The following is a 22,364-nucleotide window of genomic DNA, read 5'->3' on the forward strand; positions in this document are numbered from 1 at the left end:
TTCAAATTTGCTCTCGAGTTCGAATCCACAATACTCGCCACTAGTCCACATCCTACTTATCCTCGGCTTTGTTCTTACAAGTGAACCGGTGTAACGCCCATCCTCTCTGTCTGTGCTCTTCACTACAATACCTGATCATTTCATCTCCCTCTCCACAACATCTAACAAATCTTGCACCTCCGATTCCACAATAGTCGCACCATAGAAAATTCGGATTTTGGTCATTCGCTATCCATCTATGAAAGGCTCTCAGTGAATGTTCATAAAACCAATCCCACATCTGCACGGAACACTCTTCTCGATTCTCTGTCAAACTGGGTTGCTCTACTCCACAATATATAAGACTTGCACAAACATTGGCTAACATAAAACTTTCCCACTGCCTACCACTGCCTAGAAAGTAGGGCTCCTCAAATAATCCCTTCTTACCATATCGCATATGTAGCATATCAACCACAAAGCAATCTTCGAACTCGATATGACTTTCCTCGCCGTTACTCGATAGATCCATATTCTTTATCGGTGGAGGGAAGACCAGAACGCTTCCTTCGCAACTTCCTAACATCAGTGTGTGAAAGACACCGTCTGGCGTTTGATGTTCCCCGTTGAGATTCCGATGTCTCGGATGTATCGAAGCAAAATGCAATACGTACATTCTAGAGGCATCCACCAAAACTGGTTGTTCATCGCTGATCTGAATTTTCAGTTGTTGATCTTTCCCACAAAATTTGAAGAAAAGTTGATACATCAACTCACACATAGGACCCCACTCTGCACTCCGAGACTCATAAAATGCGCGCTCAAGCTGCGCAGAACTTAGCTGTCGTGTTCCTGGAGGTGCTTCAGGATGTACTCTGCAGGTGGTTTGTCGCCATATTTGTTGATCTGGTGGGTAAGGACTGTCGTCGTAGCAGAAACATCGCGCTCCCTCTGTATACACTGTGTCGGACTCTTCGATTCCTCTACTTTGCATTTCTGAGCTGTGGTACAGACTGAGATTTTCATATCGCCAATCCGATTTTACGCGTTCGTAGTTGAGGAGAGTGATCAGAGTTCTGAGGGGAATTGGTTGTGATGCGACACGAATTAGTTTAGGCTTTGATAGCAAGTTCGGGCCTGCTTTGGGAGGGACCAAGACTGGAGGAGTTGATATCACAGGGTTTGATTCTAGAGAGCTTGCCCTTATAGGGTTTGATCCTAGAGGGCTTGGTCCTAGATCTTCTATGATTTGAAGTATTGGTCCTTTAAGTTTCGAATTAAAAAATTCTGAACTTGTTGGTGCCATGATTATGAATGTTTCGATATACAAAAGAATATCCGAAGTTAATTTTCCAATGATTCAGAAGTGAAATAGAGCGATACACGCGAATGAAGACTAAAAATAACGAATCTGTTGTGGTTGAAAAATGAAGAAAAGGGGCATGAAAGAGTAAAGAAATGGTCCCAATTTGCAGACAAGTGAAGAAGGAATGACAAGCAAGAACCATCACCGAACTTGATCGTGAAGGAAGGAGCAGATATCTCCACCCTGTAATCCAGACTAGCTTCCAGAGCTTGAAACGCATTTGACATTCGAAATCAACCATTTCGAGGCACAAAGAATAGTCTCATGGAAGTGAATAGGACGGTCGATAATCTACCTTTCAATTGGAAAATAATCCTAATGTGTACTTCCAAGCGAACCAGTTTTCAACTTGACATTGACATTCTCGCTTACCAATCTTCATTCACCCCTTCATTTACCAACCACGCAACCTCTTCAACCTGTTCACAACGACTCCTCAAGTACGCCCCTAAAGCACCCAAACAAAAAAATAATACCACAATCTCCATCTCCATTTCCATACCCACCCCATCATCCAAACCTCATTCCCTCCCCGTAACCCTCGCCCCCCTCCGTCCCCTACCAGCTCCCACACTAACCTCGACCAAAACCATCGTCGCGCCACCCACCATCTCCGTAACCGTCGTCAATGGCACCAACAACCCCTTCGTTTCTAAACAATTAAGCACCTCCGACTGCACTAGCGCTTCACAAGCCTCTTTATCTTCCTCGAAACTACGCCTTTCTTTCCCTTGACGAAGAATCGAGTGTAGACGACCTGGTAATGGTTTGCAATGTTTGCGGTGGTGCTCGATTTAGCTGTAGAATGGCAGGATGGGTTGCCAATGTATTGACACTCCGAGCAGTGACGGTGATGGTCGTTTGGGTGATGGTAACTGTAGCTTCGGTGTAGTAGATTGTGGAAGCAGGAACGATTACTGTAGTTGTGGGAGTGAGGAATTCTTCACTCCAACTGGGATCCTGGAGTGGTGAATGAATATCAGTATGTTTTGATACGGAATGGGAATATCTGGATAATTCTACTTACCGCAGTAATTGAAGGCACGGGGGCGAGGATTTGAGAAGTTACTGCAACCTCGGTGTTGGTGGGATTGGTGTTTAGGTATGTAGCGATGTTGAATCCTTCTTGACCCAATGGACCCAGATTGCGTGCGTGAAGTTTCTCTTCTGGTCCCGTATCGGCATTTTCGCTTTGCTCAAGTGCAATTGCAGGCGATGATTTATTGGAAGGAGTAACAGAAACAGATGTTGGTAAGAAAGTTTTGAAATCTATTACTGTAGGAGAAATAGTTCGTTCTGCGACATTATATCCCAAGTCATTTTGAAGACCGGTAGGTGTTTGTTGCAATATTAAAGCTGTGGAAGAGTAGGCAAATACGCCCAAGATGGCGAGGGAACGTGATAGGGTGATATGCATGGCTAAAGGCTGGTTTTCAAGCCAAATATGTAATTGAGTGATCAAAGAAGACAAAGGATAATAAGATTGGTCTGATGAGAAAGATAACTGTGTGATGTTGAAACTGAGAACTTAATTTTGAGGGGGAAGATGTAGATATTTATATTCACGACTATCACACCCAGAGAAACCATCACTATACAACCATTTCAGATACGCGCCAAAAACCAAAGACTACCTCAACGCAGCGCCATTGATCGAGAGCACAAGCTCTTCAACCAAGCCAACTCTCATTCACAAACTATTCATAGATCCCCACCCCGTACCACCCCCAGATACCAAAAGCCCCACGCCTCAAACCCAAATCTCCCATCCCATCCCAGAAACCCAATTCTCACAACTTTGCGCAGCAACAGTGCGCTTAGAGAACCATTAAGAGACAAGACGACAATGACATACAAACAACTCTCACATGCGCCTCCAACAAACACACATTTACCATAATCCCAACTTGCAATCTATCAAAAAGTCCGCCCAGATACATCCGAAAGCAACGGGGCGGAGCAAGAATCAACATGCGAGATGTGAGACACAAAATATTTGCAACGGTTGGTTTCGCAAACCTTGTCTACGAACCAAGTTGTTGGTACCCCTAGCTACCTAGTACCCGCCTAGAACCTAAGCGAGCACTGACAATTATCTAGGCCCTCGTTCTGACATAGCAACAGGGAATCACCGAAGGCGGTGTGTTTGAATGGTATACGGTGATGAGAATGAACACGATATAATAATCATTCATGTTCGAAGCGAATCGTATGAATGGATGAAAACATGGCATGATCTATTCATTTGTAATGCTCAGATGCGAGAGCAAAACAAGGAAACTGTGAATGGAAAGCAAGAAGAGTACTGGCGAGTGACGCGCGTTTATGTAGCAGGGCTGTAGCACAAAGGTACATGATATGCAAACATTTAGTCTGAAGCACATGCTGAGGTTGTTTTGACGGACTGTTTTCCTTCACTTCACGAGTCGCACAATGATTATTCATGATAAGATTTCAGCACCAATATTGTACATCGAAATCTCTTTGGTATTCGTTGAATCGCCAATTTGGCCAAAGTTGCCAAATTCAAAAAGCCGCGCCATAGTTGTATCTAATCTAAAAGTTTGCTGAAGTTTGAGTTCACTTCTAAATTTCAAAAGTTTCAGTTGTAATCTCTGTTAGAGTCACTCGCAAAGTTATGTAAACTATCAAAAGTCAGTGTGTTGTCCAGGGTAAGGTATTGATAGCGAGTAAATATACCTGATATCTTGACGATCTCTGACCGAAGGTGTGCTAGACTCGCTAGACTCTAGTTTGGGCCTCGCATTGCCATTGTCATTTCCATTACCGACCTGATCTTGGCTGGCATCTGGAACTACCTGACCCTTTGAATCTACTACTGCTCCCTGGCTGATGAGATTGAATTCTTTTTCTCCTGCTACGCCATGAATAACAGCTTCTTTCGCGCTCTCCAGAACCTTCATCTTACGAGTTTCACCTCGAATTTGTTCCAAGTGCTCGAAATAACCATCTTGAACCGGTGTTACATAGGTACCACAGAAAACACCAACTTCAAATTCTTGTGTCTTTGGATCGCGAGGAGAAAGTTCTGCACATGCTGCCTTCAAATCCTCCAATGACTGGTAGATGACTTCGTCCGCACCGATATGTTCAGCAATCGCATATCTATCACGGTTATGTGCGACAAGTTCTTGAGGCGATGCAAGATCAATACCGTAAATGTGAGCGTGGGTAATGGGTGGAGCAGAGGAAGCGAATATGACCTTCTTTGCACCTGCCTCACGGGCCATCAATACAATCTCCCTACTGGTCGTTCCACGAACGATACTGTCATCAACTAAGAGAACTGTACGTCCCGCAAATTCAGACTCCATTGCACTAAGCTTGCGGCGAACAGACTTTTGACGAGCACCTTGTCCGGGCATAATAAAAGTGCGGAAGACATAGCGATTCTTGATGAATCCTTCACAGTAAGGTATCTTGAGACGTTTCGAAACACTCTGAGCTGATGTATTGGAGGTTTCAGGAATTGGAATAACGACATCGATCTCTTTGACTGCCTCAGGGCCGAGAACCTTGCTAATTGTATCGGCGAGTTTATTTCCCATAGCTTGTCGACTTCTATGAACACTAATTCCATCGATAATAGAATCAGGTCTAGCAAAGTAGACATACTCGAAGATATCTGGAGCATAGTTCTTTTGTGGAACAATTTGTCTGAAGTGAGGTTCTGAGCCCTTTCTGATGATGACGGCCTGTCCAGGAAGAATATCAACGAGATCGCTGAATCCAAGTTGTTTTAAAGCAACTGATTCAGAAGCCATCATATAATCCTTAGCTCCTGTTTCGGTCAATCGAGAACCCAAGATGAGGGGACGAATGCCGTGTGGGTCGCGGAAACCGAGGATGCCGAACCCAGCCAACATTGCTGTGCATGCCCAGCCTCCAACACATCTGCCATACATTCTTTCCAAGCTCTTGAAGATATCTTCTTCATTGACACGGGCCTTTCCAGTCTCATTGAGCTCATTGGCAAAGATGTTGAGCATTAGCTCACTATCGCTGTCGGTATTGATATGTCTATGAGCTTCGAAATCGAGGAAGCGCTTGAGCTCTGGAGCGTTGATCAAGTTTCCGTTGTGCGCAAAGGTAATTCCATAAGGACTGTTGACATAGAAAGGTTGAGCTTCGGCACTTGCACTGCTTCCAGCTGTGGGGTATCTCAAGTGACCGATGCCCATAAAGCCAGGAAGGTCCTGAATGCGAGATCCATCTTGGAACACTCTTGAAGCCATACCGTTACCCTTGCATTGATAGATTCGACCTCCAGCGGCACATGTAGCGATTCCGCAGGCATCTTGTCCTCTGTGTTGCAAATAGTAAAGAGCTTCGTGTATTTGCGACGCCGCTGTGGTTGAATTGGGGTCGTCATATGCGGCCAAGATCAAACCGAGAATTCCGCACATTTTGTAGGAGTTTTATGGAGTAATTATTTGGATTCTATGTCGACTCCGTTAGTTCCGTTACTGATAAGGAATCAAAGTCAGATTGGGGGGTATTTAAATTCCAACAACTGAATTCGCAGAATCCTGCTTTTGAGTGTAACAATTTGTACTTTTCGCCGGAAAAAGTTCAGGAGGTTCATTGTGGTGTAACTCATAGAAGAGTACGTGACGTAAAAATTCGCGAACTTGCAAGAGAAGGAGAACGAACCTACTCTTAGGACTCTTCCAATATGACTCTTTGGAGAAAAGTTGAAAGAGGATAATCGTGTTGTAAATTGAATTTCAAGTGGAAGATATACAATCAATCCAAATGGAATTGATGGTGACTGAAAGGTCGAAAATTGAGCAGATATCTGCGAACAGAAGATAACTTTGACGACATTTTGAAGGTTTAGGATTTTTTTTTCTCCCACATCCCACCTTGATAATAAATTTAGACTGGACCGAAGAAGATCCTACGTCGTTTAAGCAGGCGGTGAATGGTTACTTGACGGGCAGAATTCGAGATGAAGTTCTTGGCATGTTACACCCCAGACGGAAGGCTCTCTCTTCTCGTCCTGTGTGGTCCGAATAATGGGGATAGAGGGGAACTGGGGGGGAGAAATTATATTAACAGTCCTCGCTGTTTCGATGCGCTCTTGATGTAATCAGATTATATTGGTAGTAACTATTACTTCTTTCTTCTTCTCTACCTCTACAGATTCCTTTCCATGAGTTTATATCATTCATTTATCATTCAAAGGCTTTGTAACTCTTAAGCCGTTATGGGTTGGTCGCTTCATCGAGATGCCGGTTTCTCATTGGTTGATCGTTAACCCCACCACATGCGACTCATGAGGGTCCCACTTCTATCGATAGGACAATGATAATCAACCATTTTGTCAATTTTGCCTATTTTGTCAATGAACACGAGGGAGTTAACCTCACTGCCCAGCAACTAATATCTGATACCATCACGACTAACTATCACTCAACATTCACTGCATAGATAGTCACGTTGGGTAGTCATGAACTCTGTATCATGTGAACCATCTGTATAGTATGAAAATCGACCGCATGGGAAGAATGTGTCGTCCACAGACAATCGGGCCAAACATTCGATTTGATTATGTCTCAGGACAACGGCGGGCAGTTGTGCTTTTCAACAGACGATCGCACAGTTGATGCCGCGGCCGAACTTCAGCTGCTGGTAATGGCAGTTTGGAGTACCTATTCTTATAATGGGCGAGGTGGCGCTATGATCCCCTCCAGGGAAGCCAACATCAAATCAGGGTTGCTCATTCATCGATCCTAGAACTGTGGTCTTTAGAATGTGGACCAGAGACGCTTCCTTCTCCTACACTGATATCCAAAGCCTTGCTCACATCCACTCCAACATCTTCAAACTGTCTCTCATTGTTTTCATTACTTGTCAATGACTCAGCCGTTTTGTCTCTGGCTTCCCTAAATCTGCATCAGCATCGAAACGGTCAACTTTGATCCATAAGCTACCTACCTGAGTTTCTCCCGCTTCCACAATATTCTGATCGCAAACGCCGTCAGAATAAGAATGAACGAAAGTACACTAATGGTGATGAAACCCTTTCGATACTGCGGAGCATCAACTTGTTGCCAAACAATCAATGGCAACCAAGCTTGAAGAACGTAAGCCATTTCATTCATAGTCGCAATGACTATTGCCCTTTCTTCATTATCCTTATTACAGATTTCATGCGCCCATCTGGTCATTTGTTAGTATCTTAACATATACATGAGGCCCGTGGCAACTTACGCCATGCAAAGACCAGAAAGGCCATACCCGGAACCCATGAGATAATAGCATGCCCATTTCCAACCAATGGGTATGTCCCATATCGCGAGAGAAACGTAACATATGATATTCACAGCTCCGCCAAAAACAATGGGTGGCCAGCGTTTTCCATTCAAGACAGTATCTGAAGTCCAGGCATACGCAAGCGTGGTCACAATTTGTACTGCCGAAGTACCTGTCGGGTACGTGTTTATTTGGCCCACTGTATACTTAGGATTTTTCGAGTTTTTGAGGAATTGGGAGAAAACTGGTGCCGCTCCGCTCGCCCCATTGTTGAAAGTTCTGAATGGATGTCAGCTGCATCTACTTTGCTTTGAATTACTCGAGTCTTACACATATAAGAGAGTAAGAGCATATATATGCCAAGATGAGAAAATCTTTGTTATCTTTGCTCTGGTATACGGCTTTCTTTGTTCCCGACCTTCCAATTCCATGCGTTTCTTACCATAGTCCAATTCCTATTGAAGAATCAGCAAAGAGAACCAACAGGTTCGTTGATAACAAACCTCTTTAGAGAAGTACCACGCCTTGGCAATTTCTGGGACATCTGGGAGGATGAAATATCCTGCTATGGCAATGGGAAGGGAGATGACACCATCAATTACAAACAGCCTATGTATCGGTTAGTCACCATTACAGCAGGCTGACGATACTCCCTTTCGCTTTTCTTACCATTGCCAACCTTTTAGACCACCTCGGCCACCGAGATGGTACACGGAAGCCATCAAATATCCGGAAAACATTGATCCAAGTGCACCTGTAGCGTGGAATATGCACGATCTTTTAGCCAACTCGTCTTTTCTGTACCACGATCCGATGATGTACTGCATTCCCGGATAGAAACCACTCTCAGCCAAACCAATCAAAAAGCGTAATGCATATATTTGCGATACGTTATTACACCGCGACATACACATCGTCAAGATTGTCCAGACTACCTGCAAGACTGTTAGCTACCATACTCAACCATCATCAATAGGGATTGGGTATCTACTTCAATGGTGGGAATCCATATAGAAGGGCGTACTCGAGTGAGTATAATGTTACTCGGAATCTCGCCGATTACATATCCTGCAGTCCATGTTGCGACCATGTAATTGAGTTGGTTTCCATACAAACCTAGATCCTCTTTCATACCCGAGACGAATGCATTGTTTATGTTTTGCTGATCCAAATTCTTGATGAAATATCCTACATTATTGGTTAGTCAAAATTGGGAAGTCTTTTCATTTATGAGAGTGTCAAATGCGTTGGAAATGGACAACAAAACTTACCCAGAGAAGCGAACGTCAACACTGCCAAATCAAGCTTGAACAGAAACCGTCTCTCTTGAGGGGATTTATCCAAACTATCCCATATATAACTAGTCCACGTTTTCTTCGTTTCCTCCTTGATGATCGAGCTCGACACTTCTTCTGAACTGGAATTGTCGATCACGTGGTCATTTACAACCAAGTTATTTTTGTCGGAAGTCATCTTCAATATAGAAAGAATTGACAGAGTGCCGATGAAGGTTCCTTCTGCATGATAGAAGGGCTGTTGATTTATGTAAATTATCTGATACAAATTGTGCGGAACCACGCCCTCGAAAGGTCGGGCTGCTAATATTTCGATATGATCCTTGCCATTGACACCATCGACTACCTAGTATCTACAACCCTACGTTGGTCGGCATTTCTACCATGTACATTGCTAAATATTTCTCCGAAAGGGTTTCTGTAGTCTTCACGATTTGGTTTGCGGGCAAAACTTCAATGTACCCCTCATGACGTGCTCCATGCATGGGCTGCGTGATGATAGATAAGATATTCGATGCACTTCATTGGTGAAGTTTTGATGCCAGCCATATTCATTCACAACATGTCATGAAAGACTTGATATCTGATCTTTTTCAAATCATAGTAAATGACGAAGCGAGCAATGGTGAAAATTGTACTTATCTTGTCGCAAATATTGGGGCTTCCGACTTCCCAGTGGAATCAAGCATCATTTGCTAGAATTGCAAGAATTTCGCAACATGACATTGGGAAAGAAATCTAGACTTCGCCGGAGGATCTTCTACCTGGAACACCATAGCTCAAGCAGAATAATTTTAACATTGTATATTGCAAACGAGGCACTCCAGTAATATCAATGGAGACTTTCTTTCCGCATCGCCTCCTCTGCTATCAGTCCAATAAAGTCTCATTTCAAGTGTTTCAATAATATTGAAAGCAAAATTTAATTTTTTTGTTATTTTATGGGAAGCTGACTTTGGTAATGCAACGATCCAAAAATCTTGTGGTGGATTTTGAACCTCATTTTTGCACCACAGCTGCTCTGTACTGTCCTCTATCAACACCAATACTTTCCTAACGAAGGATTTTGAGGAATCATAAAAGAAACTCAAGCTGAAATGAACAGGTTTTTCTTTACAGCCAAATGACCACTAGAATGCAAACAGTATCAAGTCATCACAATTCTGAACCAGCATAATAGATCACGAAAAGAATAATACACCCTTGACAAGCTATCATCGTGCTTGTATTACATTTGCAGTCTTACAGCTTATAGCGTATGTCATCAACTTTTATGCTATCAACTTTTATTTTGAGGGTTTTAGCTGAATCGTAGGTATTCTCATTAGAATTTGCAAGATTTGAATCAAGCCAGTTTTGAACTATCTAGAACATATATCCTCACTGTTGGCCACATGCTGAAAGAATCCTTGGAACTAACCTACATGTAGCTATCAATCTAGATACAGTCTCAATATTTAGGATAGCCGTCCTTATTTTTTGGAGTGTGTAGTTGGTACTACTTCATCTCTTTGAAGTTACAAAGGTAGAGCCGATGGAAGAAACTGCGAAGATTGTGGAGCTGCTGCGTCTCATCTTTCTCTGGAAAGCCTTGGACTTATTAGTTCAAAGAAGCCAAATAGTCTAGCTGGAGAGAGCTGCAACAGTGTGATCAAACGGTTCGAAAACTAATAAGTATTAACGAAAACTAAAGGAAGCAAAATTATCAAGTAGAGAGACATCTTGATGTAGATTGAGCCAGTGATAAATTGAGACATGTACTTTCAATATCCACGACCACGTTAGTATATGTCGAATCCATATCATCGCTGTCATTATAAACTATTAACCAGAGAACAAATCTATGACTATCCTTGCTCCCCATCATCGATCATCATAAGATTCCCGTCTAACAAACAATCAAAGGATTTTCCAAAGTTCTAAGCTGGTCTTTGAAGTTTGGGTAAGTGTAGACTATGTAAGCACTATTTTTGTGCACTGTAGTTGGTCTCGAAATAGATATCCCGCATTTTGATCAGGGAGTTAGATCTTTTTAGTCGTGGCACAGTAGCCAATTCCAAATCTCACCAGTGTGGTTTTTTTTCAGCGCCCCTGGATTTCAGAGCACTGGCTCTAAGACCACGTTTATTTCCTGGCGAGGGCACGAGAATGCGGCGCGGGGTTTTGAATTGAGGCTGAGAGAAGTCTTCTGCGTGTACCTGGAAAAGGGATTTGTTTATCTGGATTTTAGGGTCTTGATCCAGGGTGAAGTTCGGGAGTTGGTGTTGTTGTTAGGTTGGTTGGATGATTTTGGGGGAAAGGGAGTGGGGTGGGGGTTGAGAATTGATGACTGGTTTGGTGTATTTTGTGCTTTGTGGTTCGGGATTTGAGGATTTAGATTGGGGGTTGTTTGTGTGGTGGAAGGGGAGGTAGAATTTACGCATTTGATGAGACTCATTGTCCGGCATTGGTTTTGATTAATGATGTAATGCTGATATCGGAAGCGAATAATATTCGGTACGATATACAACATATACCTAGGTAGTACACTTAGCTCATATAAGTCACCCTCCCTTTTATCGCTTCTCAGTCTAAATGACGCCGCAATGAAACCTAATCCTCGTTTCTTCGTTTACTGGGTATCATGTCTCAAAGTTTGAATAAAGTAAGTCTAGGTTCTGATCTAATTGATAAAAATGGTATCGATACCTCAATATCCGGGTGGCTTGTTGCGGCACAGAAGCTTGTATTTGTCGGGAATAGCATATGCGTGGCTTGGCGTAGGGACCCCTAGTCATTTAACTATGATAGATTGTGTTTTGCTATTTGTGTTTGGGAGTTGGTGATTCTGGTGATGGGTGGCTCAAAATAGTATGCACATGGATGATTTTTTGCGGCGATGTGAATCAGAACTATTTCCAATATCTTGAGCCTCGCTATGGTTGTTGCGTGTTTGAGATTTGCTATAAGACCTGGGAGGTTTCCATGGTCTTTATTGTTTGTTCTCATTCAGATACTTCTTCTTTACTTGCTTTAGCAGTGATCATTTAGAACTACTTTACCTTCACTTCGTTCACAATTGACTCCAAGAATTCTTCATTGCAACTCCTCAAAATCATCTTTCTGGTATATCAAAGATCAACGTCCTTTCCTCCTCAATTTCACCAAAAAAATCAACATGCGATGTATCTCAATCGCAACACTGAATGTGTAGCGAATGTTAAGATTTTGATTTCGATGCTTTAATTGCTCTTGACAGTCAATGAATTGACAATGTCGGGTATGGGCCCAGATTGAGTAGCTACCTGTATATTCTGAATGGAATAAGTGATGACAATTATCAATATCCTCGCTTTCTGGCCCTAATCATGTATCGTAAAATGGGGGTATTTTCTAAGAGGCGGGAGGCAAGCGCGCTATTTAAGGTCAGATGGATCTGACCTAGGAGAAACAGTACAATGACGATGATGAGAGTATCATAACAAGGAAATAGCTTTGTGCGGCACGGAGACTTTGAGTTTGCTAAAACGGCGTTTTGCTTGGTTTACTCATTATGTCTTGAGATCATATAGTGTTTAATTAGGTGGATACAAAGTGACTAGTGTCCACAACATGAGAATAGGTATAACAAGAAAGAACTATTCTCAGAGCGGGTAGTCATTTGAACTCTATGAGATGAACCATGGGAGTACCGAGACTTTTGTGAGTGGCGGTACTGCGGTAAACTCAGCTTGCTTTCACCGTAGCAGATGAGAAAATATCAGCATATCCCAAGATAGTTTGACTGTCGTTGATCACTGAAAGTTTTTGGGGCTTGTCGTCATTGAAAATATAATTTAGACAGTATTTCGAGTGTAAGCTTTGCATTCCTGTAAAAGATTCTCCCGACTGGTGGGGATTTGATTTGGTATAAATAAGAACATAAATCTTATGGATGATACCACAGATGACTTCCGTCTCTCTGACAAAAGCCTCATTGACTTTTTCAAACACACAACATTAAAATAATCATTTTTATCAACGGAATCAACATAGAAGTGTAACAACGCGAAGCCTTCATCGACCTTGCGAGAAACAACGGAGATTCCACATTTCCGCTACAATTTAGCTCGGGGCTCATCCAACAACTTACTCAGAAAGTTAGCAAGACACTTCTCAGTATCAAAAATGTCTCTAGTGACGATCCCGACTTCGAAGTTTGCCGAGTTATATCGCCCCTATAAATCTTATCAGATGTAATCAGCTGATGCCTGCTATAGGAGCATTCTGGAATCAGACAGCGGAGATATTGGGCGTGGAGCAGGAGCAGGATTTTCCGAGTCCTTTTGTTTATGAGACGCTCCACACTTCTTGTGTGAATATAGGTGAATGACTTCAATTCAATGGCAACCGTACTAAGCCCAAAAGAAACTAGCTTTTTTAATAGCCCTTATTTAAGCTCTACTATCTTCTGTAGAATAGCTAGCTCTTTAGATAGAATACAATTAGACATTTGGGACCTACCATACATGGGTACCGCGTCTTCGTATCCTTCTCATACAAACACTTCTACATTTAGCTATCCTATTGTTTAAATTCGGTATGGAGGAGAGATGTAGAAACGTGGATTGGCTTTGCTCTGCGGTTTGTTGAAGCCCGGTGAAACTTTGTTTTGACGATCGGGTTCTAAGATTTGTTCAAAAACAGCAATATGTAGTCCTTTCAAGTTTCGATGCATCGAGTTGACTCGATTTCAGACTGGCGTTTGGTAAAGATGTTATCTAGAAAGAATGAACTCGCTAGATGAGCATTTGGAGAACACGGTTGATGTTTCTTCTGTTAAGGAAGGATTTTAGCTGACTTGTAGTACATATCTTTTGATTTATAAGTCCTATGATATGGTTACATTGCGGTCGTCGCCAATTAAGTTGTAATGTAAGGTTACGATAGGCGAAAGTTCCGATTACGTAACTAGAAACTATCATTTTAGCTAATTGGATGTATACGGTTAACATAGCTCATTTAGGCAATTCACGTGTTGAAATTAGTATATCATATGAGAATAGTATCGTATATTGGGCCCCTGAACCGTATTAAGACTTTTGGTACGGTAGTTCGTAAATTTTCATACATCAACTACATTACTATATTTCATACCAGTAGGAATATGCCGAAAGACTAGAAACGGAACTGAAATATTGGAGAAGTATTGAAAGAAATTCGTACAGACCTGGAATGTTGGTAAAGAATTTGAGCGCATTAGATTTCAGGAATTCGATGCATTCGGACTCTTTTTCAGCATTCCAGTCTAGATTCTGTAAGGCTAGCATTCCACACAGCACCTGAATCATAAGAGATACGGTTCTCAGATCTTAGGGATTTACAATGTCATAGATAGATAGGTTGCATTACAAATCATCCACTGGGCCGTATTATGCTTAGCTTAGGGAAATGCTCTATATGAACTTCCTTCCCATTAATATTCTATGACTCTTGATAACAATATCTATTTATCTAAAAGATACTTACAATCTCAAACATCAAAAACCACTTTATTGACATCCAAAAACACAACTAATTACCAATGTCTTTTTCAACTGGCACCGCAGAGGCACCACGCCCAAAAGAAACACAAGAGGAGAGAAGAGCTCGAATTCGAATGGAGAAAAGGAACAAGCCAATCCTGCTTTCCCCTGCATGCGGCGGTATTCACTGGAACGAGCCTATTGAGAAGCACAATATCACGGAAGGAATCCTTATTATTGTTCAGTTTCAACTTCTTCAAGGCCTCTCAGTTATCGACATATCCTCAAGGACTGGGAGAATATGGCTCGCTACGCTTGAATACATTTCGACTATCCAAGGCTGCTCTATAAAATACTGGGGAACAGAGATGGCTCAAGGTCAAGAAACAATCTGTTTACTCGTTGAATCAAAAAATGCGAGGCAATGGAGTATATTTCAGCAGAGTCTTGGGGTAACTTTGATGCGGTCAGAATTATCCAGCCAACGCAGACCAACCAATAGATGCTTACGTATCAGTCTACCCAATCATGTAGAACAACTGAACAAACTAGAGGTCCTTATGTTCAAGTTCGATAGCGAGGTCTTCGAACGAGCTGGGGACGAAGTGCGCGAGATTGTGAAAATTTGGGAAGGAAGATGGAGACAAGAAGGAAAAGAAGCATCAGGTAACTGGCTGGAGGATAATGGCCATCCATACGTGGCAGAGTGGGCAGATCTAATACCTGCAGCTGTGGAAAGCCAGGATAGGATCCTTATGATACTAGCTTGGAATTGGGACGAAAAATCAGTGAATCTGACGGAGGAATACACGAGAAATTCGAAGGCTGAATTCAAAGAAGAGATAGCAGCTACAGGCGCAAAAGAGGTCGCAATAAATGAGTTCTTGATTTCCAAGTCGGCCCAAATCGAATTCAAGATCAAAAAGAACAGCCAATCCGTCAATACCAAGCCTCAATTCAATGTTGACTGCCTGGCTTTACTGCTGCGGGTTTCCCCTCTGCGACATCATAGCGAGACGTCTTCTGGGACGAAACTACGCTCTAAAGACAAGCACACTGAATCAATTTACGATGCAGCAGTGGGTAGACGTCTATTCCCTGGACCGAGCGGAGGCTATTTGAAAATGGGAGATTTCCACACAAATATGCGTTCCAGTCCAGGAAATGGTTTGCCAAATAGATTAAATCGTTGCCCAGATACAGAACTTCTATGGCTAAAATTTGAACCAGGAAAGGTTCATGATAAGAAGAGTATTTCAGAGAGGCTCTTACAACTCAGAAAAGAGATCGATATATATGTTGGATACCGTGCTCCTCTCTATTGGGGCCGATCTGTGCATGATCCGGATGAGTGGATTTTGATGATAGGTTAGTTTGCATCTCTTAATTTGATCTAATGTTTAAAATTGTACCAGCTGACTTGGATGGTGAATAGATTGGAATAAAAGAAAAAGTCCGTACACGGAAGGCCCTGATCCTGTCGACATCACTTCGGAGACGAAAATTGTTCAAGATCTTGTCAACGATTTTGTTTTTCTAACTGCCGCTCTGACAAGGGAGCCCGAAACCTTCAAAGTCGGGTTTCCTTATCTCTCAAACCCTCGCAGAAAAGGGTTTCCAATAATGGAAGTCACGAGATTTGAAGTATCGAACGATCCACGAACGCAGGCCTTCTTTCAAAGATCTTATGAGTTATTTAAAACGTAAGCTTTCTAATTACCATCTCCCTTGTCAGATTCTCAACCTTCTCATACAGAATTCATATATTCAGACTAAATAACTAACCATTTGACCAATAGAGAGAATATGGGCCAGGAACAAACGTGGGTGACGTTGCTTCGCGATAGTCCACCAGATGCTGCTTCACTTCCAGCTACTGGTTCTCTTCCAGTCAATTCAGCTGGTCGACATATAATTCATTTTTTTCACCAGTATCCACCATTAACTCCCTCTTTGGGTGCCGAGGCCGAGGAGGCCCAAATCCCAAAGAAGTCGTATTTCAGCGCAATAACAATGTGGAGGTCCTTAGAGGCAATGCGAGAATGGTATACGGACTATGCTAATCAGTGTGGGAATTACGAAGAACTGGGTCATAAGGTTGACAGATTGCGAATGCTCTGCGGGGACCTTGAGCTAGTCGATTCAAAGGTTTTTGATATGATCGGAGATTGTTATGAAGCTTCAAAGGCACCGATGCCAACGTCTTGGTCAACAACTGGCATCCGGTGATATTACTTTCAGGGATCGTCGCTTTCATCGGGAGGAAACACGTAGAGAATGGGCTGTCAATTTGTATCAATCTTAGCGCGTGTCTTTTCGCGCGTCTTTTCTAAAAGCTACGTACAATGGAGTTGATTTATTTTTGATCACTCTTCTTCGAAGATTATTAGAGATATCAATAAATTTTATATTTGTGTTTAATTCTCATACAAGTTCAGTATTAGTTTTTTCATTTTTTCAAACGTTAATCGAGAGTTATCTTAATCTAAAATCATTAAATTTTGTTGATACCTGTATCAAGATCATATTTACAATTCATAATTTATGTCACTGGTGAAACTGCTCATGGATTGATAATGTTATTCTATTCTTCTATGTAGAGTGGTCTTAATAACATGTAAAAGATTATATCTGATCAACTATCCTACTGACAGTAACGAATGAAACGGTAGCTAGAGCTTCTTATGTTGAGTTAGAATCTACGCTGCTCTGATTCCATATGATCATCTTTTGGTAATGCTTGTCCGGTATACCACGTGTAGGTGTCAAGAAACATGGCAGCAGCAAAAAAAGCAAAGCTGTCTGATATTTAGAAATAGTCAGCGTTTTTGTAATGACTCTTAGGGTAGAGTACGGAAGATTTTCCTTGAAATTATCATACCAGCGTTCGAAATTGCCATTTCCACTGACCCTTCATCGACCAATCGTAGACATTCGCCCCACGAGTATGCATTATCATCTGAATCCAATTAGTTACTGGTACAAACGAAGGACATAAGTACACACCCTTTGCATAACCCCCGACTAGGGACAAGGCATGCGAAAATTCGTGAAGAAGTAAAAACGTGGCAGTTTGTGAGGCAAGCTTTTCCAGAGAATCTGATTTGGCAAGAGTTTTGTCTTTGATAGAGGTAAGTGTAGTCTTAAATTGGGCACGACTAGTTGCCAGAGGGCATATAGCGATGATGCTGGCGAGGGTATTTTGGTTCTCGACCATTAAGTTGGAAGAAATGCTAAAAGTAAACCCTTCAAGGGTGGGATGTTTCTGACAAACCTTTTTGATTTGGATCCATCCAAAGTTATTACCGGACTTGTCATAATAGTAATCGGCTATATCTTGTCAGCAAGCCAACTGACTTATATCATGTTGTCGACAAAAAAAATGAGAAGAATGGGATGCTTCCAATATGTAGGTTTGAATAATTGGTAGAAAAACTGGCAACTTACTTCCGTCATTACCAGTTGCATTCCCGTAGTCCTCGTCATCGTTATTTTTCTCGTTTGTCCAATCATTGTTGCAAGTGACATCTAGATTTTGGGTGGCTATGCTTGCCACTGCATTGTACATGAGGCCAGCAAAATCTATAAAGCAGTGGGTAAGCGGGTGATAGTCTCATGGAATAATTCGCAATTTTTTTCCTACTCACCTAGATAATCATTCAAGATATCAACAGCGGTTGGCTCATCCTCAGGATCTGTTGCATCAACCTCACTGTCGGTTAAGAGCAATCTGCCGTAAAGAACACCAAAGGTATCAAGAGTAGAATAATCAGTATCATCAAGATCTTCAAAAATGTCAAAACCTGGAGTTTCAAGCTGAGAGATAAGGTCCTCGAGTCTTACCATAGTTCTCGCAAGCTAATATTTCATTAATTAGAAAGGCTGTATTGTCTGACATAATCAGAACCACTTACGACTTGCGGAATTTCTGCTATTGCAGTATTGATCGCATCGGTGTGCTCTAGATCGCAGTCCATGATTCTGAATTGTCGATGTAGTCGCGGTTCGAGAAAGCTGCCATTGGTAGCAACCGAAGAGGTTTCGGAATAGATAGGCAACGGTTGAACGATAAGGGGCACCGCTATAAGACAGCTGGCAAGCAATCTTTTGAGGATTGAGAAAATCATGTGGATGACAGTAGTGCTGTATCGTCCGTCTCTCACCTCGAGAAAATTACGAACAGAATGAAGAATGGAACTGTTGTGCGCGCTGCCGTGAACCTTTCAGAATTTCTAAATCAACAAGTAACTACTGATTGCGAACAATTTCAATATGCGAGGAAGCAGCTTGATATATTCCAATAGCACATAATGATATGATTATTTTTCGGAATGATGCGAAAGAGAACATAACTAGTCGAGATGGTTCTCTGTGCGTGACTTTGTCTATCTTGAGCATACCACTCAGTCCTAGATACATTTCGACTCGTTGCGCAGATTCTCTATTGTTCTTTCCAGTCTTTTATTCTATCGTCTAGGAAAATCGATTCGAATCTTCTTTCATTACAAGTTCTTCGATATTCGGACAAAAGTTTTAATTCTGATTTATGATTTACTTGAACATTTTTGTCATTGACGTAGCGTGCATACAAAATCACTCGATAGAGTCAGGCAAATTCTACATTCATCGGAACACAATCATGTGTAGAAGATTTATTTTCCAATTATTTGTAATAAATATCCGTCCATTTATCCTTGTTGATGTGCAAATTCTCCATGTTCAACCAACCCTTCACTCCTCCTAGGCTGAGGAAAAGTTTGAGACCTCCTAGCTACCTCGACACGAATAGCTGCTCTGATCGGCAATTAGTTTGCGATCTGTTTCTAAGAAGGCAGTATGTCATACTTGCACGAAGAGGTGTACAGCTCATTGTTCCTTGTCGCATGAAGGGCACGAGGACTGCGAGCTCGAGATATCTGTACCACAGTGCTTGCGCTTTACGATTTCAGACGGCATGATAGGCCGCTTAACACCAAGGACTTTTTAGTGTATTGAGGGAGAGAGATGAGAGGGAGAGTTATGCCGATTGTAATATTGAACGAGGAAAAACCATCTTTTTATGTCTATGGGACCATTCTATTAGGGTGACTAGCTTGCTTGTCGAGTGAGTCACATTGCTCTGTTAGCCAAAGATTTGATAACTGACATTTGATTGCTTTCATTCTAATATCTGGTAAAACTAGAGCAGTAGCCTACGTATCAGCAATCATATTTTAGCCGGATAGTCTCGCTGTTCATGATCAGTATTGCAGTGGGACCGTCGGCGTATCAGTTATGTTGTGTAAGTGTGGCTTTCACAATGTCGTCTAATGAGCATAAATATAGCGCTTGAAAACTGAAATTCTTGATGCATGGATTTACTAGCTGATGAGTGACGCCGGCAACAAATAAAAAAGGAATAACTAAGAGCAGCTGTTGAGGTCCATAAGGGGCCAACGATATTTTTGCCAAATACGTATTCTTCTGACTACAACTTATGAACTAGACTAATAGCCAAAAACCATAGTAAAGTATTTATTCATCTTCACGTGCAAACTTGGAGATCATTTGTGCAGATAAACCGGATTTCCTGGGACTAGGCAAGCAGGAAAGACCTCGGGATATCTCGTTAGGAAAGACTTGCTCTTACGAGTGCTTCTTCCCTTGACTCAGCCATCGCACTTATTTGAATGAGACCAACTTTGGGGTGCGCAGATGCTTACACTTGTAACATGTTCCGCAGAATCGATTGGCAGCTATGCATGCTAGTGTCTATCGGCAAGTAAACGAATCTCGCGTTCCCCTCATATTTCAGATTAGGTCAGTACTGGCTGCACAAGATAACATTCTCATCAAACTATGGCCCGGCATAAGTCTTCGTCCCGTTCCACGACAACGACTGTAATGCGAGACTAGATATAGGGAAGTTAGTTATAGTTACTTCGATATAAGTATCATAACTTCCTCACATATAATATAACTTTCTCAAGCGTCATTACACCATAGTAATTTTATTTTTCATTTCCATTGTGCTTTATGTAACTTGCCGGCAGAAGTGGTTAAAATTTTAATGTGCGGCATGTCATGTATAAGAAGTATGTGGGGGCTTCAAGCTCCGATTGTTTTCTGCTTGCATGTCGTAAGAGATGAATCAGAGGCACGAGCTCAACACAAGACAATGCAATTCAAGTCGATTTAGTTTGCATTTTCGATTGATCCGTCTGCTGATGAAGGAGTTTGAAGTTCTGAGCATCTACACATGATTGAGAATGGCAAGATGGAAAAGTGGATCGTTGTTTTGCGAGGAGAGCAGCTACCTCAGTAGCTATGATCCGATCCTGGTGGAACCGCCACTGGTCGTTGACTAGAGTTCAGCCAATAACTTATTGAAACCTGCTACGCGAGAATTCAGAACTAAGCTCAAACCATCCTTCTTAATCGTCGCTTGTCTCGGCGTAGCGGCAGCTCAAACTGTCCGTACAAATTGACATTTTACCCTTGATTTCAACAGCTCATTTACCCATTATTCAACGTTCGCACACAACTTCTCAGAATTCCGCTTGTGTTTAAGCTTAAACTCTTGGAGTTCTGTAGAATTAAACATACCCTCCGGTACCTTCATGGGAAATTTCTCTGCGCATTCCACCAAGCTCATAAGATGAGAATGTGGCTAGTTTTCCGCAGTCTAGGTAGGCTGATTATTTGGAACCCTGATCTGGTGTACATATAAGTTGGAACAGCTTTTTGATCTCAACAATATGAGGATTTCCAAATTTAATCTGAGAACTGATGCGGTCTAGGTCGAAGATGTGCCTCATCCAATTGTTCGGGTTTATTAGTGGTCATAATTAGTACGCGCCCTTCTTGGGATGCAACACCATCGATGATATTGAGAAGGTCAGAAAGTGAGCATATATTTTTCTTCGCACACGTAATTTGAAGGTTCTCGTTTCGAATAAGAATGTTAGAAATAACTTATATTCGAATAATATTTTTTGAAATTATAAGTTTGATCAACAAAAAGAAAGGTAGACAAAGAAGAGAAAAGAGAGAAATAGAAAAAAGAAGAACATATGAGAAAAGAGAGGGAAAGAAAGAATATAAAAGAAACAAGTAAATATTAAAAGAATTATAGTTTATAGTTTAGATTCTCGATATACTTAGTCATTACCGCTATTGACTAATCGTGCGTGGTATACCACTCAAGACCCGTACTATCAAATGCAATTAGCTGGTTCGTTTGATCAGAAAGCAACAAGAACTATAACTGTGAGGAATTTCAGTAGCTCATTTGTATCGTCAATCTCTCCTTCTCGACCAACTGAAGGGCCAAGCCTTGTATAAAAATGCAGCTCAAATTGCACAGGCCAAAAGCCCGAGTATTCGAAATCGATGATGGCCTTAATTTTCAACGTTACTGGATCCACGATTATGTTATGCTGGGAGAGATCCATATGGCAGAAAACATATTCACATTCTTTGGATGGTGGGCTCAACATCTGGTCCTCCATATTTCTCAGGATACGATAAGGAGGGATGATGATACCCGATGGTCCGCCGATTTTGCTCGATGTTAGATTGTGCATTGTTGCAAGATGAGTATCGATCTCTATCTTCACCACCTCCTTTTGACTTTCACTCAGATCGGCCATGTTCACACCCTCCACATATTCCAAAACAACATAGTAGGCGCCGTTATATTCAAAACGATCGTATAATCGCGGAACGGGAATATTTGTGAATTTCTAATATCATTTTGCAGATTCTCTGAATCGAGACAAGGATGATTCTTTGATATGAGTTGAAGGAAATGCGATGTTGTCAGAGGCAGATTTGGGCCAGAGTGCGTGAACGAGTTTGTCGGATGATTTATATATTCTGTTTTCTGGCTGGTCATTCCTATTTCGAGCCATCTTCCACTACCAAAAACCTCGAAAATCGGCATTCCTGATTTTATTATTTATATATAAATGTGTATAATTT

At 41.8% G+C, this 22,364-nt stretch overlaps 7 protein-coding genes across 7 annotated transcripts; 1 reads left to right on the forward strand and 6 right to left on the reverse strand.

Annotated features, from left to right (window-relative positions):
- Positions 1-52: 52 nt before the first annotated feature.
- Bfra_008248ia (uncharacterized protein) lies at positions 53-1,285 on the reverse strand (the record flags this gene model as incomplete). Its single annotated transcript, XM_037338610.1, has 1 exon — positions 53-1,285. One exon carries the CDS (start codon positions 1,283-1,285, stop codon positions 53-55), a length of 1,233 nt encoding a protein of 410 aa, XP_037191916.1.
- A 774-nt stretch (positions 1,286-2,059) lies between these two features.
- Positions 2,060-2,762, reverse strand: Bfra_008248ib (uncharacterized protein; the record flags this gene model as incomplete). The annotated part of the gene is made up of 2 exons (XM_037338611.1): positions 2,060-2,305; positions 2,373-2,762. The coding sequence occupies 2 exons, from the start codon at positions 2,760-2,762 to the stop codon at positions 2,060-2,062; spliced, it is 636 nt and encodes a 211-aa protein (XP_037191917.1).
- Positions 2,763-3,902: 1,140 nt separating this feature from the next.
- Bfra_008249 (putative amidophosphoribosyltransferase protein) lies at positions 3,903-5,772 on the reverse strand (the record flags this gene model as incomplete). The annotated part of the gene is made up of 2 exons (XM_037338612.1): positions 3,903-3,990; positions 4,046-5,772. 2 exons carry the CDS (start codon positions 5,770-5,772, stop codon positions 3,948-3,950), a joined length of 1,770 nt encoding a protein of 589 aa, XP_037191918.1. The 3' UTR covers positions 3,903-3,947.
- Positions 5,773-7,088: 1,316 nt separating this feature from the next.
- Positions 7,089-9,097, reverse strand: Bfra_008250 (putative pantothenate transporter protein; the record flags this gene model as incomplete). The annotated part of the gene is made up of 8 exons (XM_037338613.1): positions 7,089-7,254; positions 7,307-7,531; positions 7,583-7,903; positions 7,955-8,079; positions 8,128-8,233; positions 8,294-8,559; positions 8,649-8,812; positions 8,896-9,097. 8 exons carry the CDS (start codon positions 9,095-9,097, stop codon positions 7,089-7,091), a joined length of 1,575 nt encoding a protein of 524 aa, XP_037191919.1.
- A 5,364-nt stretch (positions 9,098-14,461) lies between these two features.
- Bfra_008251 (uncharacterized protein) lies at positions 14,462-16,631 on the forward strand (the record flags this gene model as incomplete). The annotated part of the gene is made up of 3 exons (XM_037338614.1): positions 14,462-15,770; positions 15,838-16,105; positions 16,202-16,631. The coding sequence occupies 3 exons, from the start codon at positions 14,462-14,464 to the stop codon at positions 16,629-16,631; spliced, it is 2,007 nt and encodes a 668-aa protein (XP_037191920.1).
- Positions 16,632-17,094: 463 nt separating this feature from the next.
- Positions 17,095-18,529, reverse strand: Bfra_008252 (uncharacterized protein; the record flags this gene model as incomplete). Its single annotated transcript, XM_037338615.1, has 6 exons — positions 17,095-17,204; positions 17,284-17,361; positions 17,409-17,732; positions 17,850-17,984; positions 18,050-18,260; positions 18,317-18,529. The coding sequence occupies 6 exons, from the start codon at positions 18,527-18,529 to the stop codon at positions 17,095-17,097; spliced, it is 1,071 nt and encodes a 356-aa protein (XP_037191921.1).
- A 3,096-nt stretch (positions 18,530-21,625) lies between these two features.
- On the reverse strand, positions 21,626-22,033 carry Bfra_008253ia (putative protein kinase-like domain protein; the record flags this gene model as incomplete). The annotated part of the gene is made up of 1 exon (XM_037338616.1): positions 21,626-22,033. One exon carries the CDS (start codon positions 22,031-22,033, stop codon positions 21,626-21,628), a length of 408 nt encoding a protein of 135 aa, XP_037191922.1.
- Positions 22,034-22,364: the final 331 nt, after the last annotated feature.

Source organism: Botrytis fragariae (assembly GCF_013461495.1).
Source record: "Botrytis fragariae strain BVB16 chromosome Unknown tig00000061, whole genome shotgun sequence".
NCBI lineage: Eukaryota > Fungi > Ascomycota > Leotiomycetes > Helotiales > Sclerotiniaceae > Botrytis > Botrytis fragariae.